The sequence below is a fragment of the Budorcas taxicolor genome, chromosome 8 (genome assembly GCF_023091745.1).
Source record: "Budorcas taxicolor isolate Tak-1 chromosome 8, Takin1.1, whole genome shotgun sequence".
In the NCBI taxonomy this organism is placed as follows: Eukaryota; Metazoa; Chordata; class Mammalia; order Artiodactyla; family Bovidae; genus Budorcas; species Budorcas taxicolor.
The window spans coordinates 49777950-49804404 of NC_068917.1; the positions used below are offsets into that span (position 1 = coordinate 49777950).

The following is a 26455-nucleotide window of genomic DNA, read 5'->3' on the forward strand; positions in this document are numbered from 1 at the left end:
AATAGCCTTCCTCAGCACCACAGGTCAAAAGCATCAATTTCAAAGGCATATATGGATTTGTCATATATGGCCTTTAAAATGTTGAGGTGTATTACTTTCATACCCAATTTGTTAAGAGTTTTTACCATGAAAAGGTGTTGAATTCTATCAAATATATTTTCTGTATCCATAGAGATGATCATATGGTTTTTATATTTCTTTCTATTAATGTAATGTATCACATTTATTAATTTGTACATGTTGAACCATCCTTGCACCTAGGGACGAATCCCACTTGTTCATGGTGTATGATCTTTTTAATGTACTTCAATCAGGTTTGCTAGTATTTCATTGAGAAATTTTGCATCTATATTCATCAGAGATATTGACCTGTAGTTTTCTTTCTTTTCTTGCAGTGTCCTTATCTGGCTTTGCCATTATGGTAATGCTGGCCACATAAGTTTGGGAGCATTCCCTCCTCTTCATTTTTTGAAGAATTGGAAAATAATTGGAGTTAATTCTTTAAATGTTTGGTAGAAGTCACCTGTGAAGCCATCTAGTCCTCTGCTTTTCTTTGTTGGGAGGATTTTGATTCCTGATTCAATCTTATTATTTATTACTGATTTGTTCAAGTTTTCTGTTTTGTGTGTGTGTGTGTGTGTGTGTGTGTGTGTGTGTGTGTGACTTGGACTTAGTAGGTTGTATGTTTCTAGGGATTTATCCAATTCTTCTATGTTGTCCTATTTGTTGGCATATAACTGTCCATAGTAGTCTCTTGCGATCCTTTGTGTCTGTGTGGTATCAACTGTAATGTGTTCTCTTTCCCTTATAATTTTATTTATTTCGGTCTTCTTTTTTTCTTGGTAATTCTAGCGAAAGCATTATCAATTTTGCTTATCTTTTCAAAATATAAACTCTTGTTTCATTGATCTCTTAAGTTGCTTTTCTAGTCTCTTTCATTTATTTCTGCCCTGTATTATCTCCTCCCTTTTCCTAACTTCAGACTTTGTTTATTCTTGTGTTTCTTCAAGGCTGCAAGGGCTGCTGGGCTTTTCAACAGGTCTAGCAGCAGCTGGGGGCCAGAACAGGCAGCAGTGGTGGCTGGAGTCAGTGGTACATGCACACAGTTGGCTGTGGGGACCAGCTGCAGGTGCCTGTATAATGGTGGGAACCAGGTGCAAACATCTATGCAGTGTCAGAAGCCTGGGCTAACAGCAAGGGCGGGGGGCCAACTGCAGGTGCGTTGGCAGATGCAGGGCCCTGGCTGCCAGCATGCATTACTGTGGCTGCAGGGTGTTACCTTGAGTGCATGTAGACCAGTAGGCCAGTGACAGAAGTCTGGCCAGTGGGATGCAGGGGCACAGCTAAGAAGCTCTTTGAAAGCAATCCTAGTATGCAGGCCAGTAACAGAAGATAGGGAGGGAGCTGGGCCCACAAGCAGCCTTAGAGGCTCTGACTGTTGGCATGCACCGCTGTAGCTGCAGGGTTTCCCCATGGCTGTGAGCATGGGAGTAGAGGCCAGTGAAGGGAGCAGGGTTGGGATGTGCAGGTGCACAGCTGGAGGGGCCAGCTGCAGGTGAGCCTGGTGGTGCAGGTGAGTGTCAGGAGATAGGTCTGAATCTGGGCCCACACGCAGCCTTGGCTGCCGGCGTGCACTCATGTGGCTGCAGGGACTTACAGTTCTAGGGTCTTGTACTCCCATGGCAGTGGTGCTGGCTGTCAGCCCAGCCGTGTGTGGGTACCTGGCTGGAGGTGCTAGCTTTCAGAGTGTGCACAGTAGTGGGGGACAGTTGCGGGGGTCTAGGCTGGGTTCTTAAAATTATGTAGCCACAGAGGCTTGGGCTGGCCACTGGGGTAGACCCTAGGATCCAGCAGGGTTGAGAGGGGAGGGTGTGGTGAGGGGCTCAGGTGCCTGGTGTCTATGAATGCAAGTATCTGTAGAGCAAAACCCAGTGAAATCTGCAGGGTTCTGTGGAGGCTTTGCTGGCCATTGGTTTCTTTAGTAGTGAAAGCTGCCAGGGTCCTCTACAGAGCAAGTCACTGGGAACTGTGGTCACTCAGCTGTCAGCCTGGCTGATACTGTGTTCCTGGCCATCACAGAATGTCTCAGATTTGCAGGTCTCTTGGTAGGGTGAGTGCTTTGTGTGGTGCTCTGAAAGGCTCACCACTCTCTTTTCCAGAGGGGGGGATCTCCTTCTAGCTGAGGAGCTTCCTCTTGGCACTGAGCAGCGCCAGCCTCAGGGGACAGGGTGATACAGGCACAAAGAAGCTGTTCTCTTTTTTGTGTGGTTATTTTCAGATTTTTTTTGTTCCACTGTTTTGCTGAAGTTTTCTTAATTGGACTCCTGAGCTCTCCTAGAGCTGTCTTTGTTGTGAGTAGCTGTCTAATTGCTGATTTTTGTAGAGGAACAAAGGCTAGGCCTCCACTCTGCCATTTTGGCCCATTATTACTGAAAGCCTCAGTATGCTGAACTGAAAAAGTACTGTAGAGAAAACAGAAGTGTGGGGCCACTCTGCTAAGTTGTTTTCTACTTCCCGCAGTGGGAATCTTACAGAGCCAGGGTGGCAGCTGCTAATCCCTACCTCTGGCTGGGGAGAGGTCAATAAGCTCCATCTCATTAGTGCTGAGGGTGGTGGGACAAAGAAACACTGTGACAAATGAGGGTCTCTGAGAAAGATGTTTTGGTTCAATACTGGCTCCTTTGTTTTACTTAGAAACTTTGAGATCCTGAATAAGCCAATTCTCTTTTTGGCCTCAGTTTCTTCATCTATAAAATGGAGGGAAATAATATCTATTCTTTAAACTTCATTGGATTTTTCTGAGTATCAGCTCAGAGCTGATGTACTTAACTCACTGAATACTCTCAAAAACTTCATAGATAGCAGTTTTTCTTTTGATTACTTCTTGATATCCCCAGTGAATGAATTAACAAATTGTTATAAAAACAAAGCAACAAAATCTTCCTGGGTAACTCCAAACAAGAAGTTTTTACATTTTATCCTGTTATACTGCAGTGAATGAACTTCATAGTGCTGAGGATAACAAGATGGTACAGGATAGTTAACTGGCCTCCTTTGATGGTTGGAGTTAAATCAGTCCTGCTCTGCTGATTGCCTCACACACTGTGGGTTTACAGAATGAAGTATGTTCTAATTTCCAGAGCCTTATAGTTTTGCATAAGGACCTGAGAACATTACCTTTTGGTGATCATGTAACTTTCTGCCTCTTAGATGCTGACAACTGAGCAGTTAAAACAAGTGGATTTCTGGTGACTTGGTGTTTGTTGTCTAACGGAGCATTTGTGGAAAATGATCCATGCATTTGGAGGGGAAGGCAGGGACTCACATTCATGTTGGGGGCGGGATAAGGTAAAACAAAAAAAAGTAGAGAAAATAAAAAGTGCCTTAGCTTGGTCCTACCGTATTGTACAATTCCTCTAGTCTGGAGATGGTGAGAAAACGATGCATGCTTACTCCATTCTCTATAAGTAATTTCACAAAATCCACTCTGTCCAGAACTAAGGCATCCAACATGGCTTGCTCCAGAGACCCCACCTGCAAATCAAGTCACTGAGTTAGTCTGTCCTAAGGTCTAAGGATGCAATTTTCTGGCATTTTCCTGAATACTTTAGAAATGGATGTCTTTGACATCTGGTAAACCTTTAGCACCTCCAAGAGCATGCTAGCAAGAGTATCTCAATTTCACTTTTGGGACACCACACTCCTGTATTTTGGGGCTTGTCTTTGCAAACAAAACACAGGGCTTTCTAGTTCTAAAAGCTATGTTTTTTCCCCTCTAAAACTCTTCTTTGTTCTAGATTCTGAGAAGGTTCAGGGTCTACAAGGCTTTTCCTCTCCCAGCTCTCTAACCAAACTTCTACAAAACCACTAAAGTGCCAAAGTGAGTACTTTGCTACCTTCATTTTCATCTTCCTTAGGCTCTAAATTAGATTCCTGACTGACTCAAGAAGAGGATCTAATAAATAGACCAGAAAGTAGACTGTTTTTTTCTTTTTTTTAAGCTAAGTATCCTTCCCTTGCCTCCATCTTGCCCATTTCTACAGGGAGACCCAGTAACTATTTAGGTCATTTGGTCTGCTTACTAGGGTTTTATTTAATTTCTTTCACAAAATTTCTCAGAGACTCTGTGACAAATCTTTCTACACTAGTAATCCACTGGCACTAAAGGAAGCCAGGGTTTCCATCCCAGGCAGAAGCTCTCTGGGACAGAGAGGGTTGAAAAAGACCTGTGCACGGTGTGTTTTTCTTCAGTGATTCCAGGCACAGGAATCAAATTCCAGACTGCTGGCTGTGTCCTGGGGATACAGGCATACACCAGCCAATGGCCAATTTTCCAAGTTTTTATTTTTGGTAGACCCAATTGAGGGAAACAAACTAAGAACGGTTATATAAAGCTTTGGTTGCCCCTGTGTTGTTCTTGGGTACAGGGAGGACCTGTGCTCAGCCTCCAGGACCAGATGGCACCTGCACGTGGAAGCCTGCAAATCCTGCATCCTGTTGTGTGACCCGGTCCCACACCAGCCTGGGGTGCCATCACGTGGCAGCAGCAACCTCCAGGACAACCAGAAACAAACTGCTAATTCCACTCCTTTTTTAATTTTAGTTAACACAATTTTGTTTCATATATGTATTTTCAGGCATATAAAAGAAATAGCATTAGTTGCAGCTAAACATTGCTACCAAAGGCCATGCAAGAGAGATGGAAATGTTTGGAACGTTTGGTGTTGTACCACCAGGTGGCAGTGTTTTCCTAAATATAAGAAAAGGAGCCGAGGACAGCTACAAAGGAATATTTCTACCTTAAAGAGAAAGCAGTGGTTTCTGGAGTCGCTCTCAGAGATACCTTAAACAAATGCCCTTGCCCAAGCAAGCGTGCTTTTCAGGGGTGATGACATATACTCTACCGGCCACTGTTGCCCATAAATAAAGATCTGACTGCGGGCGATGTCGACTCTGTTCCAGGCTAAAGCTAAGCTCAGTTGGTCTGGGGCTGAGGCGTTGGCTCCTGCATATACAAAAGCAGAAGAGAGAGAGAACACAGTCAGTTATTATACCAAGAAGACCCGCTGCATCACTCTCCAATCCACCTCCTCTTCCTGGAAAGTAGACTTGGGTGTGTAGTGGGGGTTCTCAAACTTGGCACTATTGCCATTTTGAGCAGGATAGCTATAGCATCTTACACATGGTAGAATATTTAGTACCATCTCTGGACTTAACCCAACAGATGCCAATATCACCTCCTCCACCAAGTCATGACAATCAAAAATGTCTCCAGACGTTGCCAAATGCCCCCAGGGGTAAGGAAGACTATTAACCTGATCACTGCTCTACAGTTTTTCTAATCAAGGTGTGGCCCCTGGGGCAGCAGCAGCCGCATCACCTGGGTACCTGTTAGAGATGCAGAACCTCAGGCCCCACCCCAACCTACTAAGTAAGAATCTGTGCTCAACAAGATCCCAGGTGATTCCTGTGCACGTTGATGTTTGAGAAGCGTTGCTCTACAATATACGTTGTTTCCGCTGGCCAATCACAGGTTTCAATGATTTGGATTGTATATTGCATAGTGATGGTGCCCTCACCAACTCGTGAGCCAGCTTTAACACTCTACTGAAAAAGAGTTAAGATCTTTTAAGAGAAAGGCAAAAAGGTGGCTGAGGTTTACGTTGATTTGTGAGTACAAACCACTGAATAACTTCTCGGTTTCCCATTTTTCTCCATACTCTGTCGCTAGAGCTGCACTATCTACAGGTGACGTTTTTATTTTTAGATTTACTTATTTTTTATAGGGCTTCCAGGTGGTGCTAGTGCTAAGAACCTGCCTGCCAGTGCAGGAGACATAAGAGACCTGGGTTTGACCCCTGGACCAGGAAGATCCCCTGGAGAAGGAAACGGCAACCCACTCCAGTTTTCTGGCCTGGAGAATCTCATGGACAGAGAAGCCTGGCAGGCTACAGTCCAGGCTAGAGTCAGACACAACTAAAGTGACTTAGCAAAAAAAAGCAAGTTTATTTTATGTTTGGTTGTGTTAGGTCTTTGTTGCAATGCATGGGCCTCTCATTGTGGTGTTTCTTTTGTTATGGGGCTCTAGGCACCCAGGCTTCAGGAGTTGCGGCACACAGGCTTAGGTGCACTTAGGCATATGGAATCTTCCCAGCTCAGGGGTTGAACTAGTGTCCCTTGCATTGCAAGGCATATTCTTAACCACTGAACCACCAGGGAAGCCCCTATACGTGACTAATCTGCTGCTGCTGCTGCTAAGTCGCTTCAGTCGTTTCCGACTCTGTGTGACCCCACAGACGGCAGCCTACTAGGCTCCCCTGTCCCTGGGATTCTCCAGGCAAGAACACTGGAGTGGGTTGCCATTTCCTTCTCCAATGCAGGAAAGTGAAAAGCGAAAGTGAAGTCGCTCAGTCGTGCCCGACTCTTAGCGACCCCATGGACTGCAGCCTACCAGGCTCCTCCGTCCATGGGATTTTCCAGGCAAGAGAACTGGAGTGGGGACGTGACTAATCTAAATTAATTAAAATTAAATAAAATTAAAACCTTAACTCCTCACCCATACTAGCCACACTTAAAATGCTCAGTAGCCACATGTGGCTGGTGACCTTTGAATTGGAATATGCAGATACAAAACAGTTCCAGCATCACAGAGATGGTCAACCGGGACAGAGCTAGTCTAGGTCAATGCACCTTGTCCAAAAATGCAAACTGCCAAGCAGCTGGATGTAAGACTGCGGATGGTTAGGTGGAGAGAACGCTGGGTTATAGTCAGAGGATCTGAGTCTGCCGTTTGCTGCTGTGTGGCACTGGACCTCTCTAAACCACTGTTTTATCATCTGTAAAACAGGGACAATAAGAGTTATCCCGTTTACCCAGCTGAGATGTGACACTGAGATGAGATCATATAAATGAACTCACATGCAAACAGGGTTATTTCAATTCATTGATATCGTCGGTGTGTTGGGCATGAGACATCCCTAAACATGCGCCCGACTTCATGCTGCTGGATGTCCCCTGTGCCACCAGGGGAGCAGCATAAAGAGGTAACGCTGTCCCCTGGCTCAGAGGCTTTGGATGGCAAATTTGGCACATTCACATATTATCATATGTAAAGTCCCAAATAATCCTTGGAATTGGGTCTTACTGTCTCCATTTGACAGATGATACTGAGGTCCAGAGAAGTTAAAGATCAAACAGCTACCAACAGAGGGGAAACAGAATAAGCATTCATAATGCCAGGGGTGAGATTCAGAGTCACTGCTGATTCTGACGTTTGTGAAGGAAGGAGGGATAGAAAATGCTGATGTTGCCCATTCGTCTGGGTTCTTTGGCAGCAGAAGCCCAAAGCAAGAAGCTGGGGATATGGCTGCTCTATCAGTGACTCCCAGTCTCTGCTGTACATTAGGATCACATGTGAATCTTTTAAACCATCCCTTTGCCTAGGTCACGCCCCAAACCAAGGATATCATAGTGCCTTGGGTGGCAACCTAGGAGCTGATAATTTTTAAGTTCTCCAGGTATTTTCAATGTGAAGCAGAATTTGGGGACAACTGTGCTACATGCTTCTTTTCCCTGCTTACCCTGACCTCTTCCCTCTGGGCTTTGAGATAATGATGTGAAGAACTAGGCAAGTGTTCTCTAGATGAGCCCTTCTCAAATTTGAACATGCACACAAATAAACTGGAGAGCTTTTTAAAACACAGATTCTTGGGCCCCACCTCTAAAGATTCTGATTTAGTAGGTCTGGGGGTGGGACCTGAGTTTCTGGATTTCTAATTAGCTCCCAGGTGATGCTGCTGATATAGGGCCACCCTTTGAATAACAAGGCCCTAGAGAGCTTTGGTGCTGTGTTCCTTTCCCAAGTCAAAGGGTATTTCTGATTCTGGTGTCCTGACATTGACGGGTTCAGTAGAAATCACATACTTGTACTAAATTAATAAGGAATTATACTAACTGGACTGATTAACATTAATTCAATTTACATAGAAGTTTTTCCATTAAGAAAAGTATTTCTTGTCTCCTCAGACAACGGCAGGAACTGTAAGCTCATACCAGGGTAACTGACATAAATAAGCAATATGTCAGAATGTACTGTCAATATTTTGAAGGAGAATAAAAAGTGAAGGCTCACTGGAATTGCATTTGAAAAAGCAGCACTTTATGCTACCTCCAGGTAAGGAAGCTGCAATCTAATAAGCATGAAGGTAGAATGAGAAAAAAAGGACAGATATGACCAATATACAAATCACTATATCAAAGGACATGGCGGTAAGTGCTGTGAAATCTATACAAATAAGTCCGGGGCACTTGCTGTCAGTCGAGTCAGAGCCTCCTTAAGGAGGAAATAGAATTTGCTGAGAGAGGGGATGGGTGAAGGAGACTTGGATAAATGGAATTTGTGGTAGGCTGATGGTGCCCTCACCTCTTAAAGATGTCAATGTGCTGATCCTGGGAACCAGTGAAGCTGTCACTTTATATGGCAGATGAATTTTGTAGCTGTGAGTAAGTTAACATTTTGAGATGGGGAGACTGTCCTGGATTATCTGGTGGGCCTAAGGCAATGGAATCACAAGAGTTCTTACAAGAGGAACACAAGGGGATCAAAGTAGTAGCAGGATATGTGAAGGCGAAAGCAACAGGTTGGATTGATGAAAGACTGATGTCAGGCAAGAACCACAAGTAGAGGCATGAAGACCGCCTCTGGAAGCTGAAAAAGGCAAGGGCATGATTCTCCTCTGAAGCCTCTGGAAGGAATATAGCCCTGCTAACATCTGACTTTTAGACCTCTGGCCTCCAGAAGTATGAGTAAACTTTTGCTGTTTCAAGCCACTGAGTTTATGATAATTTGTTATGGTAGCAATTCTCAGATTTTAATGTGCATACGATATACCTAGGGATCTTGTTTAAATGGTAATTCTGATTCGGCTAATCTGCAGTGGGGCTCACAGTCATGTTTCTCTAGACAGCATGCATTAGTTCTCTCTTGTGATCAGGATAAATTAGTGCCTGTACATGTACCTTCTCTCCCTTTCCTTTCCTCCACTGTTCAACCTTAGAATATTAGATTATGTTTTTATGTTTTACTCTGTGCTGTCAAATACGATTATATTTCTTTTTACTAATACTTGAGTTGTGTCTCAAGTTATATTCCTTAGGCAAAAGGGATATTATATTATACTGGGCAAAAAGCCTAGCAATTCTACCTTCATCCTTTTTCCCTTCACTCAGTTTTTTTGTTGCTGTATTATTTTTACCTTGTTATGGCAAGTAATATTTATATTCCTGTCTATTACTCAAATTTCTATTTTTATCTTAGTTCTCTGAGGATTTAGTATCAATGCTCACAGTGATTTTACCAACCAAACGTCTCTTGGTTGGTAGCTTGAATTCTCTAATATTTTTTTCAAGAGGAATTGGAGAGAAAAGCATTTCCAAAGTTCTAGACTGTTTTGTTTCTTTTAGTAGTCATTACAGTTGAATGACATCGGTTCAATATAAAATCTGTTCCCCTGTTGTGTCCTGGCATTGAATGATACTGAAAGAAGGTCTGAAGCCAGCTTGATTTTCACCTCATAAAAGACTTGATTATTTTTCCTGGAGGCCCAAAGTAGCTTTTATTTTTCTTTGAAGTTCAGTAACTTTACTAGGATTTTAAGTGTGGGTGTTGAAGATTCAGAGTCCATTTCCACCCCTGCCCCCGCCCCTGGCATAAAGTGGCCCTTTCAATATCCACATCAAGGTTTTAAAATTCTTTAATAAAAAATTCTTAAATTATATTTTTAAATTATGTAATTATATTTCAAAATATTTGTTTTGATCCATTATTTTGGTTTTCTTCTCTGGAGTTACCAGTTATGTTTATGTTGGCTCTCTCTTCTATCTTCTATAAATATAACTTCTCTTTAATCCCAATTAACTCTATTTAATTTCATTTTTATTTCCCTCATTTCTAGTCTTTGTATTCAGCACTAGGTTTTTCAAAACGTATATTTGATTTTGTACTGGTTCTCATTTATTCTGCAATTCTGTGATCATTTTATTCCCCCCGCCCCCCCGCCCCCCACACTTCACTCCTGAGTGCATTTTATCTCCTCTTGCTGCCTCACGCACTCTCACCTGAATTTTGGTATTCCAACTCTGAAGTATTTCTTCATGGATAAGTGCTTCATTGAGATTTAATTTTTTTAGAGTTCATGGTAAAATACTTATTCATAATGTTCATCTGTTCCCTGAAAACTTTTTTTTTTATAGAGTATTAGTCTTCTGTGAACACATTTTGCTCTTTTGTTATTTTTTTCTTAGAATATATCTGTATGCTAATTTCTTTTTTTTTTTTTTTTTGTATGTATCACTTAGTGAGTTGGGTCATAAAAGGTCCAGAGTAGCACTGAAGGTTAGTTATTATTTGCAGTTGGAAGGTTTTCTTCCCAGCTTCACTGAAGGAAAATTCCCTCAGGTTGTCTGAATGATTCTGCACGTGGCTCATCTTCTCTACTCATGTGTACTAAGTCAGGATCAGGAAAGTCTCCTACCACCGTCCAACTCACTCTCGTTCTTACACTTTCTGTTCTAGACGAAGGAAAGAACTTTGTACCTTAGGGTGTTCCTCACACCTAGTAATTACAATTTTGTTGGTGCTTTCTGAGGACTGCCACCGCTGGTTCCTCTCACCCCAGCTTTTACCCTTTCCTCCCACAGACGTCCCACATATACAAATATTTTGGAATCTTTCCTAGTTCACCAAAAATGGAGTTTCCTTATTGTTTTCTTCCTCTTTCATTATTGATTTTTGAAGCTTTCTAGGAAAAGAAGAGAATGATAAGTTTATGTTGCCATGCCTATATTGGAAGTCCTGAAGGATTTTATAGGTACAAGAGTGTTCTGATCAGATCTTTGCATTCCATACTGAAGGTTAGAAGATGGGCAAGAATATGTTCACTAAGAAGCAGGAAGATTCCTTAAAAGGCCGTTGCAATAATTCAGGTCAAAAGTCCTGAAGGCCTAATGATGCTGAGCAAGGAAGAAAAAGAAGGAATAGACATGAAAGACATTATGGTGGCTAAAATGTCCAGAATTAGCAAGAATTTGCATGAGCAAGAGAGAAAAAACCTTAATGAAGGCTCTGAACCTCGATAATCAAAAGGATGGCTGCTATGTGAACATAAATGGTAGAAATCAGCTTTGGAGGGAAAGAATATTTTTATTTATTTCTATTTATGTTCATGACAATTAATTTAATTGAATTTGACTACCAGAGGAGTTATCCATTAGACAATTAGTAAAGGGAGCAAAGAGGGAAGTTAGGGTTGGAGGTGAATCTGGAGATTATTCATGTAGATATGTGATTTAAAGTCATGGTACTTTTTACATTTGACAGAAGGCAGAGTGAAGAAGCAAGAGGGTCTAAGGAAGGAGATAATGGAATGGTAAGAAAGGTAGAATATTCAGTATTTCTGACATCAAGGAAAATTAGAAACAAATATATACATCCAAAGAATGTTCAAACTACCACACTTCACTCATTTTATATGCTAGCAAGATAATGCTAAAAGTCCTTCAAACTAGTACATGCACTGAGAAATTCCAGAAGTGTAAGCTGGATTTAGAAAAGGCAGAGGAACCAGAGGTCAAATTGCCAACATCCACTGGATCACAGAAAAAGCAAGGGAATTCCAGAAAGACATTTACTTCTGCTTTATTGACTATGCTACTGTGTGGATCACAACAAACCATGGAAAATTCTTAAACAGATGGGAATACCAGACCACCTTACCTACCTCTTGAGAAACCTGTATGCAGGTCAAAAAGCAACAGTTAGACTGGTTCCAAATTGGGAAAGGAGTATGTCAAGGCTGTATATTGTCACCCTGTTTATTTAACTTACATGCAAAGTACATCATGCAAAATGCTCGAGCTGTAATCAAGATTGCCAAGAGAAATATTAATAACTTCAAACATGCAGATGACACTACCCTAATGGCAGAAAGTGAAGAGGAACTAAAGAGCCTCTTGATGAAAGTGGGTTGTAAATAGAAGTGTGGACTCTCTTTGGGAGAGTTTACAAATTTAAAAGGTTAGGTGAGTCATCTGACTTGGATACTTAAGTATGATCCTGCTTGATGGTCTTGGTGGTGGGAGGAGGGGGCAGGAGGTACTGAGCTTGAAATGTTTTAGTGCCATGATTCTGTGATGTATAGGATGATGACACCTATCCCTATATTGGTCAATCAACATTTCTTCTTGCTAGGGTCTTTGGGCCTTTCCTCGTCTTATCTAAAGAATCTTGCCTGAATTAAATATTGTTTTCAGGGATTCTATTCATTTCTATCAATTTACTTTACCTGTAAGTTTTGCAACTAAATGCAATATAATCTCAGTTAATGAAAACCCACCATTCATTCAAAGATTTCAGATTTTCTGTGTACATGGAAACCACAAAGATGGAAGGAAAGTGGCTGAAAGGCCCTGTCATGTGACTTGATTGCTAGGATACACCTTCACTTATCTCCCGGAGCAAAGACATCACCTACCCTGGAGAGCCTCTCTTAGGAATGTGGTTGCTACATTGAAAAACAAACAAACAAGAAACAAATTAAAGGCTTGAAACATAAAAATTATGTGAAGTCTGCAGACAATCTATTCTTTGCTCTATTTTCTTGCTCTGAATGATAACTATCTCCTCTTGGTAAAAATAACTTTAGGTAGACTCTCAGGAGAAAGTTAATAGGACTCATGAAAGATTGGATTGACTTTAGCTGACGAAATTCAGAGTTGGCTTATAAGAGGAAACCAGGCAGCTGAGTGAAAGAGTCCTTTGAGGGGAAGATGGGCTTTTGCATCTTGATTTATCTTTAGTTAATAAGAGAGATAATAATAACTAATGTTTCTTTCATGCTTAACTTGTGCCAGGGACTGTTTCTAAGTGTTAAAGTATTGAATTCTCACAACAAATGCTGAGGTTCCATTATCTCCATTTTACAGTTGAGGAAACAGAGGCATAGAAACTCGTCCAAGGTGAGAAGGCTGGTTTGTACAGAGATTAGATTCAAACTCAGACAATCTAGTTTTAAGAGCTGAGCATTTTTCCTGATTCATAGAAATTTTAAAAGTTTTATGAAACTCATCAGATCTACAACAAAAAGGGAAATAGGCAAACAGGCTTTTGCTTCCTCTATCATAAAATAACCCATATCGCATTAATGAAAGAAGCCAGAATATTCTCTAATGCCCTATGATTAGGACCAAAACTGCTGGTTAAATGTTATCTAAAATTCACACATCAACTTTTAAAATTCTTCTTATTTGTTTTTGGTTGGTCAAGCCATATGAGCTTAAAGTTTTATTTATTTAAAAAAATTTCCCCCAGTTATACTGAGATATAATTGACATCAATGTTAGTTTTAGGTGTACAATATAAATTTACTCTCATATAGTAACATATTTTTCTTGTGATGAGAACTTTTAAAATCTATTCTATTAGCAACTTTCAAATATAAAACAGAGCACTGTTAACTAAAGTCACCATGCTATACACTACCTCCCAAGAACTTACTTATCTTATAATTGGAAGTTTATTCCTTTTGACCACCTTCACCCATTTCACCTACTCCCAACTCCCACTCTATGCTGAAATTCTTGATGTCTTCATTTCACTGCCTCTAAGGACAGCCTTTAGAGAAGCTGTTTTCGTTTACTGAACAGATTTTTATTGAATTCCAATTCTCTGCCAGCCTTTCTATTAGGCCTTGGGGAAATAAGGTTGGACCACAGTTTCTACTCTCAAAGGAAATATATATATATATATATATATATATATATATATATATATAAATATAAATACATATATGTAACTTGCATTCTCCTTTGGGTTCTATTAGTTAGTCAGTGTTTTGGATGGAGTCCTTAGAAGACTACATGATAGTCTAGGCCAGTTCCCGAAGTGACTCGAAATGAATTCAGAGTTTTTCTTTTCCTTTGGAACAGTAAAGATTGGTCCTAAATTGGGCTCCATCCACTATATCCTACCAGCCCCATTCATTTTAATTATCTCATCTTGATTGCCACCCCTTCCTGATAGTCATAAAGAGGAGATCTCCATTTGAAACAGTTATGCTTCAGCAGGACCCTATCAACCCTTTCCCTCTGTGTCAACTGCCTGCCTTTTGTTTGCAGAAAGACTTTAGTCAAAGAATAAACTTAAACCAAGAAGTGAGAAAATGCAGAAGCAAAGAAAAACTGTCAAACAGGACAAAATAATACTAGTTTAGTCATTAAGTAAAGTCAAGGACATTTAGTTTCTCCGCAAGGGCTATGGATAGTACTCTGAGCCATGTCTTTTGGGCTGTTTTGTACATAATGAAACCCCCATCAGGTGGAAGAAGTAACTACATTATGACCAGACCACAGCCATGACATAAGCTGCCACAATGCCAGGAACCGCCCTCAAGGAACGGTAACAAACCGATCTGGAAATTGAAGACTAGCTGTACGAAAAACAATCAATTTCAAGATGGCTGTCAGAGCTGACTGTGCTGTTTCCGCATGTAACCCCCTCTCTCTACCAATAAAAGCTCTTGCCCACTGACTGTCAGTTGAGGGGAAGTTAGCCTTTGGGAAAACTGCTCAATGTTCTGTGAGAACCTAAATGGGAAAAGAATTTGAAAAAGGAAAAAGACAAAAAAGTCATCTTAATTTTAAATTCCTCTGAAAAAATAATTGGCATACTATTTATTTTGGATTTCTCTAGGCTGTCTGTTTGATATAATAAGCTTAGCATTCTGAAATGCAGAGGTGCATTTCAAATAAAACCTTCCCTGAACCCATCAGTCTCTTTCATTTGTGCTTTTTTAGCATTTTGTTTACATTTTACATTGGGGTGTGTACTCTATCATATTTTAAGACTTTGAAGATTTTGCAGCACTTTATACCTTATAGTAGGTGCTCCAGTGATCAGTTAATGTATCCCTGATACTACCCGAGGAGCTGGGAAAAGTTACTTATTCTTTCCAAGACTGAGTTTCTTGGTGGAAGACAAGGTCAACAGTATCTCCCTCAAGGGACTGAGGATTAAAAATAATAATATATGAAAAAAATGCTTTGTTAAATTAAAGCACTGTGCAAATATTTTGAGTGCCTTACATATTCCCAACCATAAATTTACCAGATTAATAATAATATTTTAATAATTTTGTCAGGGTAATAATACTATTGGCATGCAGACGCTCCTGGATGAACAGTTACCAGACAGACTTACTACTGTTTCTACTGTGGTTGATGTGAAGGATTATCATTGAATTTTCATAAAAGGGATACCAACTATAAAATAAAACAGTAAGTCTCAGAATTAAGTACTGATAGTCCCTAAATTATCAGGGGCTTATATGTATATGTCAGAGTTGGCAATGAATGTTAGGAGAGGTTTTTCTGACAGAGCTTGGAGAGTCAATCAAATGCTACCTTCTAGTAATTTTTTTCTTCAGACAGTCCCCTCAGTGAGTTGAAGTTTACAGGTGCTCAAATATAAGCAAGAAAAGGTAAATGTGTTACAATGCAAGAGTCTGAATTTAGATACAAACGTTCCTTTTGGATTATAAGAATGTAACTGTTTTGTAGGCATGTAAATTGGGAAAATTGGTTGTGTATTTAGGCCTGGGCAGCCCAGGCCATGGATACTGGGTGTTCTTCACAGGAGCCATAACCACATTCTATTAGGAAGGTGCATCTGGCTTCTTCCTCTGCAGCCTGTAACATTACACCTGTGCCTGGCACTTGCTGCTTCCTGCTGAGAGCTGCACCTTCCCTGTCTGTCAGGTAACTGAAGGCTCCTCAGGGACTGAAGGTCATTCCTCCTCTCCGTCTTGTACCCTTGAACTTTCTCTCTCTCCTGGGTCCCTATATTCTCTGGTTACTGGGTCTAGCAGTGGCAGGAGGTGGTAATTAAGCTTTGTTTTGTTTTTCTCTTATTTATTGGGTCTTTGTTTTCTATGTAAGGTCTCATTAGCTTTGCAAAACTGTTCTTAGTTTCATTTTTAGAGCTAAAGTGCTAGACTTTTATGGACCAAAGCAATACAAAAACCTCACAAAGTCAGGCTGTCTACCTAATGATATTTGTCAAGAGTTTCTGTGTAAATATTGCCGTTATTTCCTCATGTCCTAATAACATATGCAAATAGATAGGACAAACAAAATTATACGGCGGCGTATGATTAACAACATAAAGCATCTATTTCCTTCTTTTTGCCAACCTACTTAAACAAATGTGTTTTCTTTATTTTGTGCTTTCCACAATAAAAGAAGTCAATACTTTACAAAGGTTATCCATTAACATCTTAAAAAACTTTATAAAAGTGTTCCTGTGTTACGTACAATATGCAAAACTGAGGAATGTTATCAGTGTAAGACAGAGGGAGTAAAAGAAAAGAAAAACATTATATTGGGTTATTCTGCTTGCTTGTGATATGACAAAATGAAATTATTTACATAGTCATGTAAGTAAAATAGTTTTTTTTTTTTTTTTTCTTTTGGCCATGTAGAGGCATGTGGGACCTAAGTTTCCCAAACAGGGATCCAACCCATGACTGCTGCATTGGAAACATGGAGTCTTAACCACTGGACTGCCAGGGAAATCCCAGATAAGAAAAATATGTGCACTTTCCACATTGTAATTTTTAGCAGGATTCTAAAGAAATGTATACCTTGGAGTTCTGGGACATTTTCTGGAATTATTGCAGTGATGATTTCCTACCAGTTCGTTCTTTCTTTTTTTTTACTCATTTTGTCTCTTTCTTCAAGAACTATATAACCCAGGGACTATTTTGCAGTTTATTTTTACTAAGGTTATGCATACACAGAGTTTAGAGTCATCCATCCCACAAGATTTGTTAGAAAATATCACAAAGCTGATCATCCCAATCCTCCTTCTCCAGAGGCAGCCACTTCTTGTAGCTGATTACGTTGGTCCTCTGTGGAAGCTGGTCTCTGAAGACAGCTTCCACGGAACTGTACCTTCCAGTATTCACACTAAATCTGGGCTGGTCTTTTGACACACTTTACCCAATAGGATGCAGCAGAAGTGACCCTATGCCATTCTAAGGCTTGAGCCTTCAGAAGGTCCGGCAGCTCCTGCTTTTACCTCTCATGCCTGGTGCAGAACTGTTGCTTTGAGTCCCCCTTTCATATCATCCAGGGATTCCCAACACTTCTCATGTGTGGGAGCTCCTGTTTCCTACGTTTCATGTTTGCTTTTTTTTCTCTTTCATTTTGGTCGAGCACATCTTACAGTAAAGTACCAAAGAAATGGTTCGTGGGTAGTGAATGTGTTGACAGCTTATGCCCGACAATGTCTTTATTCTACTTTTACAAGTAGCTGGTAGATTAATATAGAGTTCTAGATTGCCAGTAAATATTCTTCAGAATTTTTACGGCATTTCACAACAGCCTTCTGCACTGTTGTTCAGAATTCAATGTCATCCTAGCTCCTGGTTCTTTGCATGTGACTTGTTTTTCTCTTTGGAAGTTCTTAGAGGTTTTGTTGTTGTTGTTCCCTGTATTATTCAATATCATGATAACCTGTCTTAGTGTGGGTTTATTTGTATTCATTGTTCTGGGCACTCTGGGTTTTTATCATCTGGTGACCTGTGTTCTGGAGTTCTGGAACATTTTCTGGAATTACATTAATGGCTTCTGACCTTCTGTTCTCTCATTATCTTTAATTCTGTCTGCCCTTTTCTGGGAGAGTTCTCCAACTTTATTTTTAATTCTTCCACTTATTTTTAGTTTGCCACTATCATTTTTAATTTCTAAGGGCTCTTTTTAGTTCTTGAACTAAATATAAGATGCTGTTCATATTTTAATGGTTTAAATATTTTCCTTCATTTCTCTGAGGGTAGTAATCATAGTTTTGGTGCAGTTTTTTCTTCCTACATTGGTTCTGTTTATACCAAATTTCATTTCTCTGTTTATCTGTTTGCATATCTGTCCTCTATGTTAGAGATATTTCTTATATGCCTGGTTACAGTTGGACATCTGCTCATACTTAAGAGTGGGTGCTAAAGTGCTGATTGGAAGTCCTGAGCACATGAATGGAAATTATCAACTATGAACCTCATTGTAAGATAAGCTGGTTCCTTAAATGGGGAATCATTTATATTAATATCTTTAGGTCTTTTCTCTTAGAGGGATAAAATTTTACAAAAAAAAAAGGAACTTTCAGTCCTTTTCAGTCTCCTCTTTGGAGAATGAAGACCTCTGCCCCTCAGCCACCAGCATGCTGGGAACCAAAAAGGGGAGAGGGCTGGGGTCTTAGCATCCAATATCTGATAATTTATTTAGCACCCCCACTTTCAGTCTATAGCCTAGCCCTCACCTTTCACCTGCTGTCTCCTGGTGCAGAGAATATGTTTTACCCTCTTCAGAGAATATATCTTTGCTTTTTTATTGGAGAGGAATTAGGAGTACAAGGGACTGTAGGCAACAGGATATGGCACTCTGGCTGCTTCTTTTAAAAGACTCCATGTGCCCCAACTTTCTGGACCTTTGAGCATACTGAAGTGCAAGTCAGCTTGATATTCAGTTTTTTCCCCATGTGTTATTTTCCATTCTTACATCTGCTTTTCATCTTCCATGTCTATAAATGGTTTATATCACCTCTGATCACATCTGTTTGATCAAAGCTCAGTCACATGGTCTCAGCCTCTCTGCAAGGAAGGCTAGGATGTTAGTCTTCAGTGTGAAGAAAGTGAAATCAGTGTGGTGTGCACAAAATACTGTTTCTGCTCTAGTGCTTTTAATAAATGACCATTTACTCTTGCTTTAGGGGGAATCAGTGTACAGTAGTAACAGTGGACTCGTGTTCAGTGAACCATATTTATCTAGGAATCTATCTGTACTTTTTTATGCATCAAAGAAATTTTACTCACTTATTGTTCAGAAGATATAAAAAGTGAGGGCAGTCCTTAAAATGCAGTCCTGGCATAGAGGCTTAGGATGCAGAGCAAGTGTTCTGGGCCCAGATAACCTGAGTTCATGTCTAGACTCTATCAATATCTAGCTGTGTGACCTCGGTCATGGTAGCTTATATGTGCTTCAGTTTCCTCAAGTGTGAAATGGGTAATACTGATAGTACCTGTCCCACTGTAGTATTGTGAGGATTAAATCAGTTAATGCTTTACTACAGTAAGTGCCATATTAGTTGTTATTCTTACATTTTAGTTTTACTATAGTTATCACTATTATTTTTGGTATCGATGTAAACCATTCACTTTGGAATTATGCTCCTGCCAATCTGCATGGTTATGTAACTCAAAATGTTCAATAACTGATTTAACAAAGAGGCTGATTCATTGTTCTCCGGCAAGTTAGGGAAGAAAAGGTACAATTCTGTAGCACTGTGGTCAGTGGGCAATGATGATGTCTTCACAAGCCAAGAGCTGCCAGGGAGCTCTGGGTTTGTAATTAGCTTAAAATGCACACAGCATTGTTCCCATGCCAATCCTGAGGCCCAAGGGAGCTGCAGAGTGAAAGGTGCTTAGCTTCTGTGTAACAAGGAGCTGAGATGACCACATCTGCCATCCGAACTGGCTGCACGATGTCGGGAAGGAGGAACAGACCTGGACATCTGCAGACCTGGATTCCAGTTCACCAGCAGAGACCTCTCACTGTCCTAAGCCTTCATAGTTCTATCCAGCTTTATAATTCTACAATGAGACAATCTTATGGACATGGTCATAACTTTGAAAATCTGCTAGAAATGGCCTGTCCATAACTGCAGATCTGGGGGGCCTAGTGTTCATAGTTCTCGCAAACAATTGCACCTACTATACTGTACACTGTACTTTCCTGCTGGTGATTGTGGCCCTGGAGCAAAGAACATCATATTCTCATCCTTCGATTAGGGACATGAGTCAAAGCCCTACTCTTCACTTACTGCCTATATCAAAGGAGTTAAAGAACTCACTCTCTCCTATGAGTCTGGCACCAGAACTCTGCTTAGGGAAGGAGCTGTCTGTGAAAATATCCTGCAAAACTGCCTAGGGTAGATGAGCCTTTCAGGACAGGACCAAAATGTCAGAGGATGGGGATGAAGTGCTCTGTTTGAAGAGGACATTTGTTTTACTCTTAGAGGGGAGCATGAAGAAGAGGACAGTGGGAGAAGAGGGGGACAGCGTGACCAAAGGGGACTCATATGTGAAGGATCCATGCAAAGTCCCTGTGTGAGACAGCCAAAAGCTCTCAACATTGGAGATGCTGGCTGTGTGATCAAGAGTTGTGTGCATTATTGAACTTTTCTTCCAACCTTATCTATATTTTTAGAAGTTTATTATGCTTTTATAAAAGTCTACTAAAGCTTTTAACAAAAAGTTTTGGGTAAGTGAATTTTGTTATTTTTTTCAAAACTGTGTCAAGGCTGAGTTTTACATTTTGTCTTTTGTGATGAGAAACAGAAATAACACACATAGAATCAGGAACCTGCAGGCAAGGGTGACCATGAGGACTTTCATCTTTCAAGAATTTGCAGAAATCCTGGGGAGGATGTAGAATTGCATTTCTGTCAGTCAGTGAGTTGAAAGGTTGGAGTCCACCTCAGTGAACTTTCATGGGAGGTCCAGTTTGCGTTTTGGTTGTTTACATGACTTTGGCCAGTTACAGATTGGCCTGGGACTATAACTTCTTTCAATCAGTGGATATTTACTGAATGCTAAGCATATGTCAGGCATTTTTTCTGGTATTGGAATATGAAGGCAAAGAAGACAAAATTCTTTTCCTCTGGAAACTTTCTAATTGGAAGGTGAAGTTTGTAATCAGAATGATCACATTTCCCAATTTGTCTGGACATTCTTCCTTTATTCTAGCTGTTCTGGCCTAATTATCACTATCTCCCACTTTCATGCCTCAGAAGACCCAGTTTGGAGATAAATTAACTGGCAACCATTCCACAGAGTTGTTATAAAGATTAGATGATAAAATTTATGTGAAAATGCTTTGTGAATTGTAAAACATTATACAAATGAAAGGACTAAGAGATTTAAGTTCTTTTATTGCACTCTTCTATTAGAGACAAATAGAAATGTCCAAAATTGCTATCTATCTTGGTCTTTCTTATTGCTCTGAGATCTACTTGGATTTGCAAGAAAATAAAATTGCCAGAAAATTAATTTCATTTTAAGGAGGCTGGGCATGTGTTCAACCATTTTCAAGATTAAATTTATTTTTGTAAAATAAAATTTAAATTTTATTTCTGTTCTGGTTCTTTACATGTATGCTCAAGGGGTTTTGTTGTTCTCAAATTTATATGTCCTTTCAAAATTACGATTTTATGATTATGATGGATTTTGGATATGAGGGACATCCTAATTCCCTAGGAATCCAAAAGCCTGTTTTAGAAGAGAAAGAGTATAAAAGCACTGTGTGTGCTCAGTCATGTCTGACTCTGCGACCCCATGGACTGTAACCTGCCAGGCTCCTCTGTCCATGGGATTCTCCAGGTAAGAATACTGGAGTGGGTTGCCATTCCCTTCTTCCAGGGAATCTTCCTGACCCAAGGATCAAACTCACCTCTCCTGTGGCTCCTGCACTGCAGGCGGATCCTTTACTGCTGAGCCACTGGGGAAGTCCAAGAGGGCTTGTCCAGGACTTGAACCTGGGACCTCTTGCACCCTAAGCGAGAATCATACTCCTAGACCACCGAGCCACTGCTTGATAAAGCACTAAGTGTTCAGTATTTTCTATGAAGAAAGCATAGTGCCTGCCCTCAAAGAGCTTCCAGTCCCTTAAATCAACCCACATGAGAAAGGTGGTTGTTTTTGTCACAATTTCCTTTTTCATAGTTGAGGGAACTGAGATGTACAGAAGTTAAATACCTTGGTCAATTTTATAGGCAGCAAAGAACTAGGATTTATACATATAAATCACACACACACACACACACACACACACACACACACACCATCTAATCCCAAAGTCTGTTGATCATTTATTCATGCTTCCAAAAAATCTATATTTAATACTGATGGTGTGCCAGGCACTGTGTATATGCGTACATGGTGGTGAATAAAACAGATGTGGCTCTTGTTCTCATTTCTAGTTTGGCATCATCATCAGCATGGTTAGTCAGGCTATCATTTATTAAACAGAACTTTCTAGGTTCAGCTAAGTGTTTTACTTGCATTATTAATTACAATTACTAAAATGACTATGAGTGAGGTATGATAATTATTTCTATTTTAGACTAGGAAACCAAGCCTCAATGACGTAAAGCAGTTGGTTCAATCAGGGAGTAGTGATGTTTTGAATGTGTCTGTATTTCATACTATTAAAAATCCATTTACTGGGTGGTATCCCTGTGCTAAGTTCTATTCTGAGGGGTTGGGGTGGTAGTGGAGGATGGGGTGGATGGAGTCTAGTTGGGAAAGCCTGGGGTGATTTGGTCTTTACAAAATCATTTTCTCCTAAGGGATAGACTTTGGTATTGGGGGAAAGTGTTAAGAATATAATCACCTTTAAAAAGAATTCATTTGAATCAGTTCTGATGAGATGGATGAAACTGGAGCCGATTATACAGAGTGAAGTAAGCCAGAAAGAAAAACACCAATACAGTATACTAACACATATATATAGAATTTAGAAAGATGGCAATGACGACCCTGTATGCAAGACAGCAAAAAAGACACAGAGGTGTATAACGGATTTTTGGACTCAGAGGGAGAGGGAGAGGGTGGGATGATTTGGGAGAATGGCATTGTAACATGTATACTATCATGTAAGAATCGAATCGCCAGTCTATGTCCGACGCAGGATACAGCATGCTTGGGGCTGGTGCACGGGGATGACCCAGAGAGATGTTATGGGGAGGGAGGTGGGAGGGGGGTTCATGTTTGGGAACGCATGTACACCCGTGGTGGATTCATGTCAATGTATGGCAAAACCAATACAGTATTGTAAAGTAAAATAAAGTAAAAATAAAAATTAAAAAAAAAATTAAAAAAAATAAAATCTTTAGCAGAAATAATCAAATAATCAATGAAAAGGATAATGACTATAGTGATAAAAAGATAGTAAATAATATTCATAGATTCATATTTAGGTCTACCTGAAGTGAATTCTATGAGAATGCCTTGAGTGGATATCTGACCCTGATTAGTATCAGTTTGACCTAGTTTCCATTTTTGTCTAGTGAGTGAAGAATTTGTTCCCCTAAGGTGCGTAAGTGCTTGCATCTTAGGTAAATCTGACACTCTTTGGTTCTCAATACATTTTTAATACAATTGTGAGTCATGTATATATACATATATATTTAGTTGGTTTTGGTCTTCTCAGCACCCTTTGTGCCTCTACTTCCTGGCTATAGAGCCTCTTTTTTGTTGTTGTTATTGTTGGAAATCCATAACTCCAAGGCTTGGGTGGAGCTGATCCCATTTCTCATTTCATGCTCACAGGGATTCTCCCATCTTCATTGCCACAGTGATGGATTCAGGGATGGGCACTGAACCAATGCAAGCAAATTCAAATGCTCCCTGGGACTTCTCATTGCAAGTGTAAGAAACGATGGCTCTTTTGAACTGGGGTTTGCTCAATGGGTTGGCTATGCGTCTGCGACTGCTGATGGCTGTTCTGCACAACAAATCTCAGACGGCCTGGTCATGGGAATCATTGTATTTCTTTTTTTCTATTTTTAAATGACATATCTTTTAATTTCCTCTTTTCAATTTTATGATTTATTTATTTTTAAAAATTAAAAAATTTCACTGGAGGAAACTTGCTTTACAATGTTGTACTAGTTTCTGGTGTACTGCATTTCTCTTTGCTTGAACTAAGTTGAACTATGTTTCTGTCACATGTGACTAAAAATTTCCTGGTTGAATCAATATTTCACCGGTGGTGTACTCTTTAAAAATAAAACAAGTGTCAGACTGTACTTTTTCTTCCACCACATTAGGTTAAATTGTGGACATTCTAGTTTGATCATTAAGGCACTGTGCATGCTTCCAGGATCGTCTTGTAGCTGAGGACCCTGGTAAGTGTTCTCAGAGCTTCAGGGAAGCACATGTTCTGATCTATTATCACTCACATACCCCTGGAGTCACAGGGGTAAATGTCTGAGATCTCTGTGGCAGTGTAAAGCCAAGGAATCCCGGATGTGCCCAAGACTCATACATGTAATGTAAAGAAAATTGAAAAGAAGTGAGGAGACCTGAGTGAAAGCTTTGGCTCTGCTATTGATTTGCCTAAGGATCCTGAATGTCTTTTAGACTCTTTGCCTCAATTTCAAAGTTTGTAAAAGGCATGGGAATAGCAAGGTGAAAGGGCTTCCCCAAAGGCTCAGCAGTAAAGAATCTGCATGCAATGCAGGAGACACAGGAGACCCGAGTTTGATCCCTTGGTTGGGAAGATCCCCTAGAGAAGGAAATGGCACCCACCTCCAGCATTCCTGCCTCAAAAATCCCATGTACAGAGAAGACTGGCAGGCTATAGTCCACGGGGTCACAAAGAGTCGGACACCACTGAGTGACTGAGCACGTAGACATGTGAAAGGGGGCACTGTGGCTTCACGGTGGCTTTGGGATGAAGTGAAAATAAGAGTCCAGTAGCAGATGTAGGTCTGCACGGTCTGTACTGAGGTTCGAGTGCACATGGTCAATCTGCTCCATGACATCAACATTAAAGACTTGGCTAAAGAGATAAAAACGAACCATCACGAAACAAGTGGATTTGGGGGGGCCTGGTTAATAGTGAAAGCACACGAGGAAGATTAAAAGTGGTCTCATATAGAGAAAGGTTTAATAATACTTTTGCAAAGAACCTACACTGTAAAAATTACAGAGTGAATTTCATCTCTAACTGAAATATTTCACTGTTCTCCAAAAGTTTACCTCCTATGCCCTTTTAAGCCTAAAATAAATATGCCACACATTTTGACTTTGGTGATCTCTTTTGGAAAAAATATCATCTATTTCCGTTGTATAATAATTAATAACTATGGTAACTCTGCATTGCACATATGTGATGAAAGTATCAATATGAATGTCCTTTTTTTGGTCTTAATAAGGCTATCTAGACAGTTTTGGGTTTAAAAAAAACAGTATTAAAAGAAAAGCAATCATGCATGTGTTGTTTAAGCTGCCTACACACAGAAAAAAGGGTGGGAAAGATCAAACACATAATTAGAAATAGTTTTTTAATTTTCAAAGCAGGGCCATAATAAATTCCCGTAAAACCTATTCATGAATCATCTAAGTTTAAGCAAAGATAGTTTCTCAGTAAACATTTTAAGGTGCTAGTTACTTATGAAATGTATCTGGTGCCAAGAATTATTGGACATAAACTAGTTTAGAATATTGTGCTTCTCTGGTGGTTCAGACGGTAAAGAATCCATCTGCAATGCAGGAGACCTGGTTCAATCCCTGGGTTGGGACAATCCCCTGGAGGAAGGCATGGCAACCCACTCCCCTATTCTTGCCTGGAGAATTCCATGGACAGAGGATCCTGGTGGGCTACAGTCCATTGGGTCACAAAGAGTTGGACACGACTGAGTGACTAAGCACAGCACAAAAGCGTTTTGCTTTATCAAGGATTAATCAAGCCATTTAAAAATGAGTTATTTAGCAAGACTAATTGTGTATTGATGCCAGTACTAGTTTGTGACAATAATCATGCATTTTCTAGTTAATAGAGTTGGAGGGGGATGCATTCAGAAGTAGTTTCAAAACATTAGATTTTATTTACTTTTATTATTCATTTAGTTTTTTAAAAGATACAGTTTTAAAGGAAAATGGCTCAGTAAATAGTGATTTTCATTGTTTTGTACGATTTAATCTAATCACTAGCATTCTTACTAGAAATTTTTCTAAAGTTAGAACATTGACTACTTTTCTTGGTATTTGAATTTTTATTCCAGTATTCTTGCCTGGAAAAGCCCGTGGACAGAGGACCCTGGTGGGCTACAGTCCATAGGGTTGTAAAGAGTTGGACATGACTGACTGACTGATCCCGTGCACATTATCCATGCCTGTGTGATTTATATAGACTCTTTAAATACTGCCTGTGGATGTTTTGATTATATCTGCACTTGACTTCTACAGTTAATTCCATAAGATGCTTTTTCCTTTTTTTTGTCGCTTTGACATTAAGAAGTGTGGAGTTTTCTTGGCTACAGTCTGTCTATTGTTCAGATCCATAATATATGACAGCATAACTTATTTTTCCCTTAACATTAAAGAAAACAAAGTCCATACTTTATTAAGATTTTCCTAGTTTCAACCTAATGTTCTTTTTTTTTTCTGCTCAAGAATATTACCCAGGAAACCACATTATTATTTAGATGTTAGGTCTCCTTAGGCTCCTTGGGGTTGTGACAATTTCTGAGACTACCCTTGTTTTTGATGATCTTGACTATTTTGAGGAGGATTCTATCATTTTCGCACTCTCTTCTAAAATACTTTTCAGAAAATGAAGTAAGCAA

The 26455-nt window shown here is 40.0% G+C and overlaps 1 protein-coding gene across 1 annotated transcript in view; it reads right to left on the reverse strand.

The window, feature by feature from the left end:
• Window positions 1–26455, reverse strand: part of TRPM3 (transient receptor potential cation channel subfamily M member 3) — a 937530-nt gene that overhangs the window by 99993 nt on the left and 811082 nt on the right. The window contains exons 10-11 of the mRNA XM_052644496.1: window positions 4905–5005; window positions 3400–3534 (exon numbers count right to left, since the gene is read on the reverse strand). Coding sequence (XP_052500456.1) covers window positions 3400–3534; window positions 4905–5005 — 236 coding nt within the window. The remainder of the gene's footprint in view (window positions 1–3399; window positions 3535–4904; window positions 5006–26455) is intronic.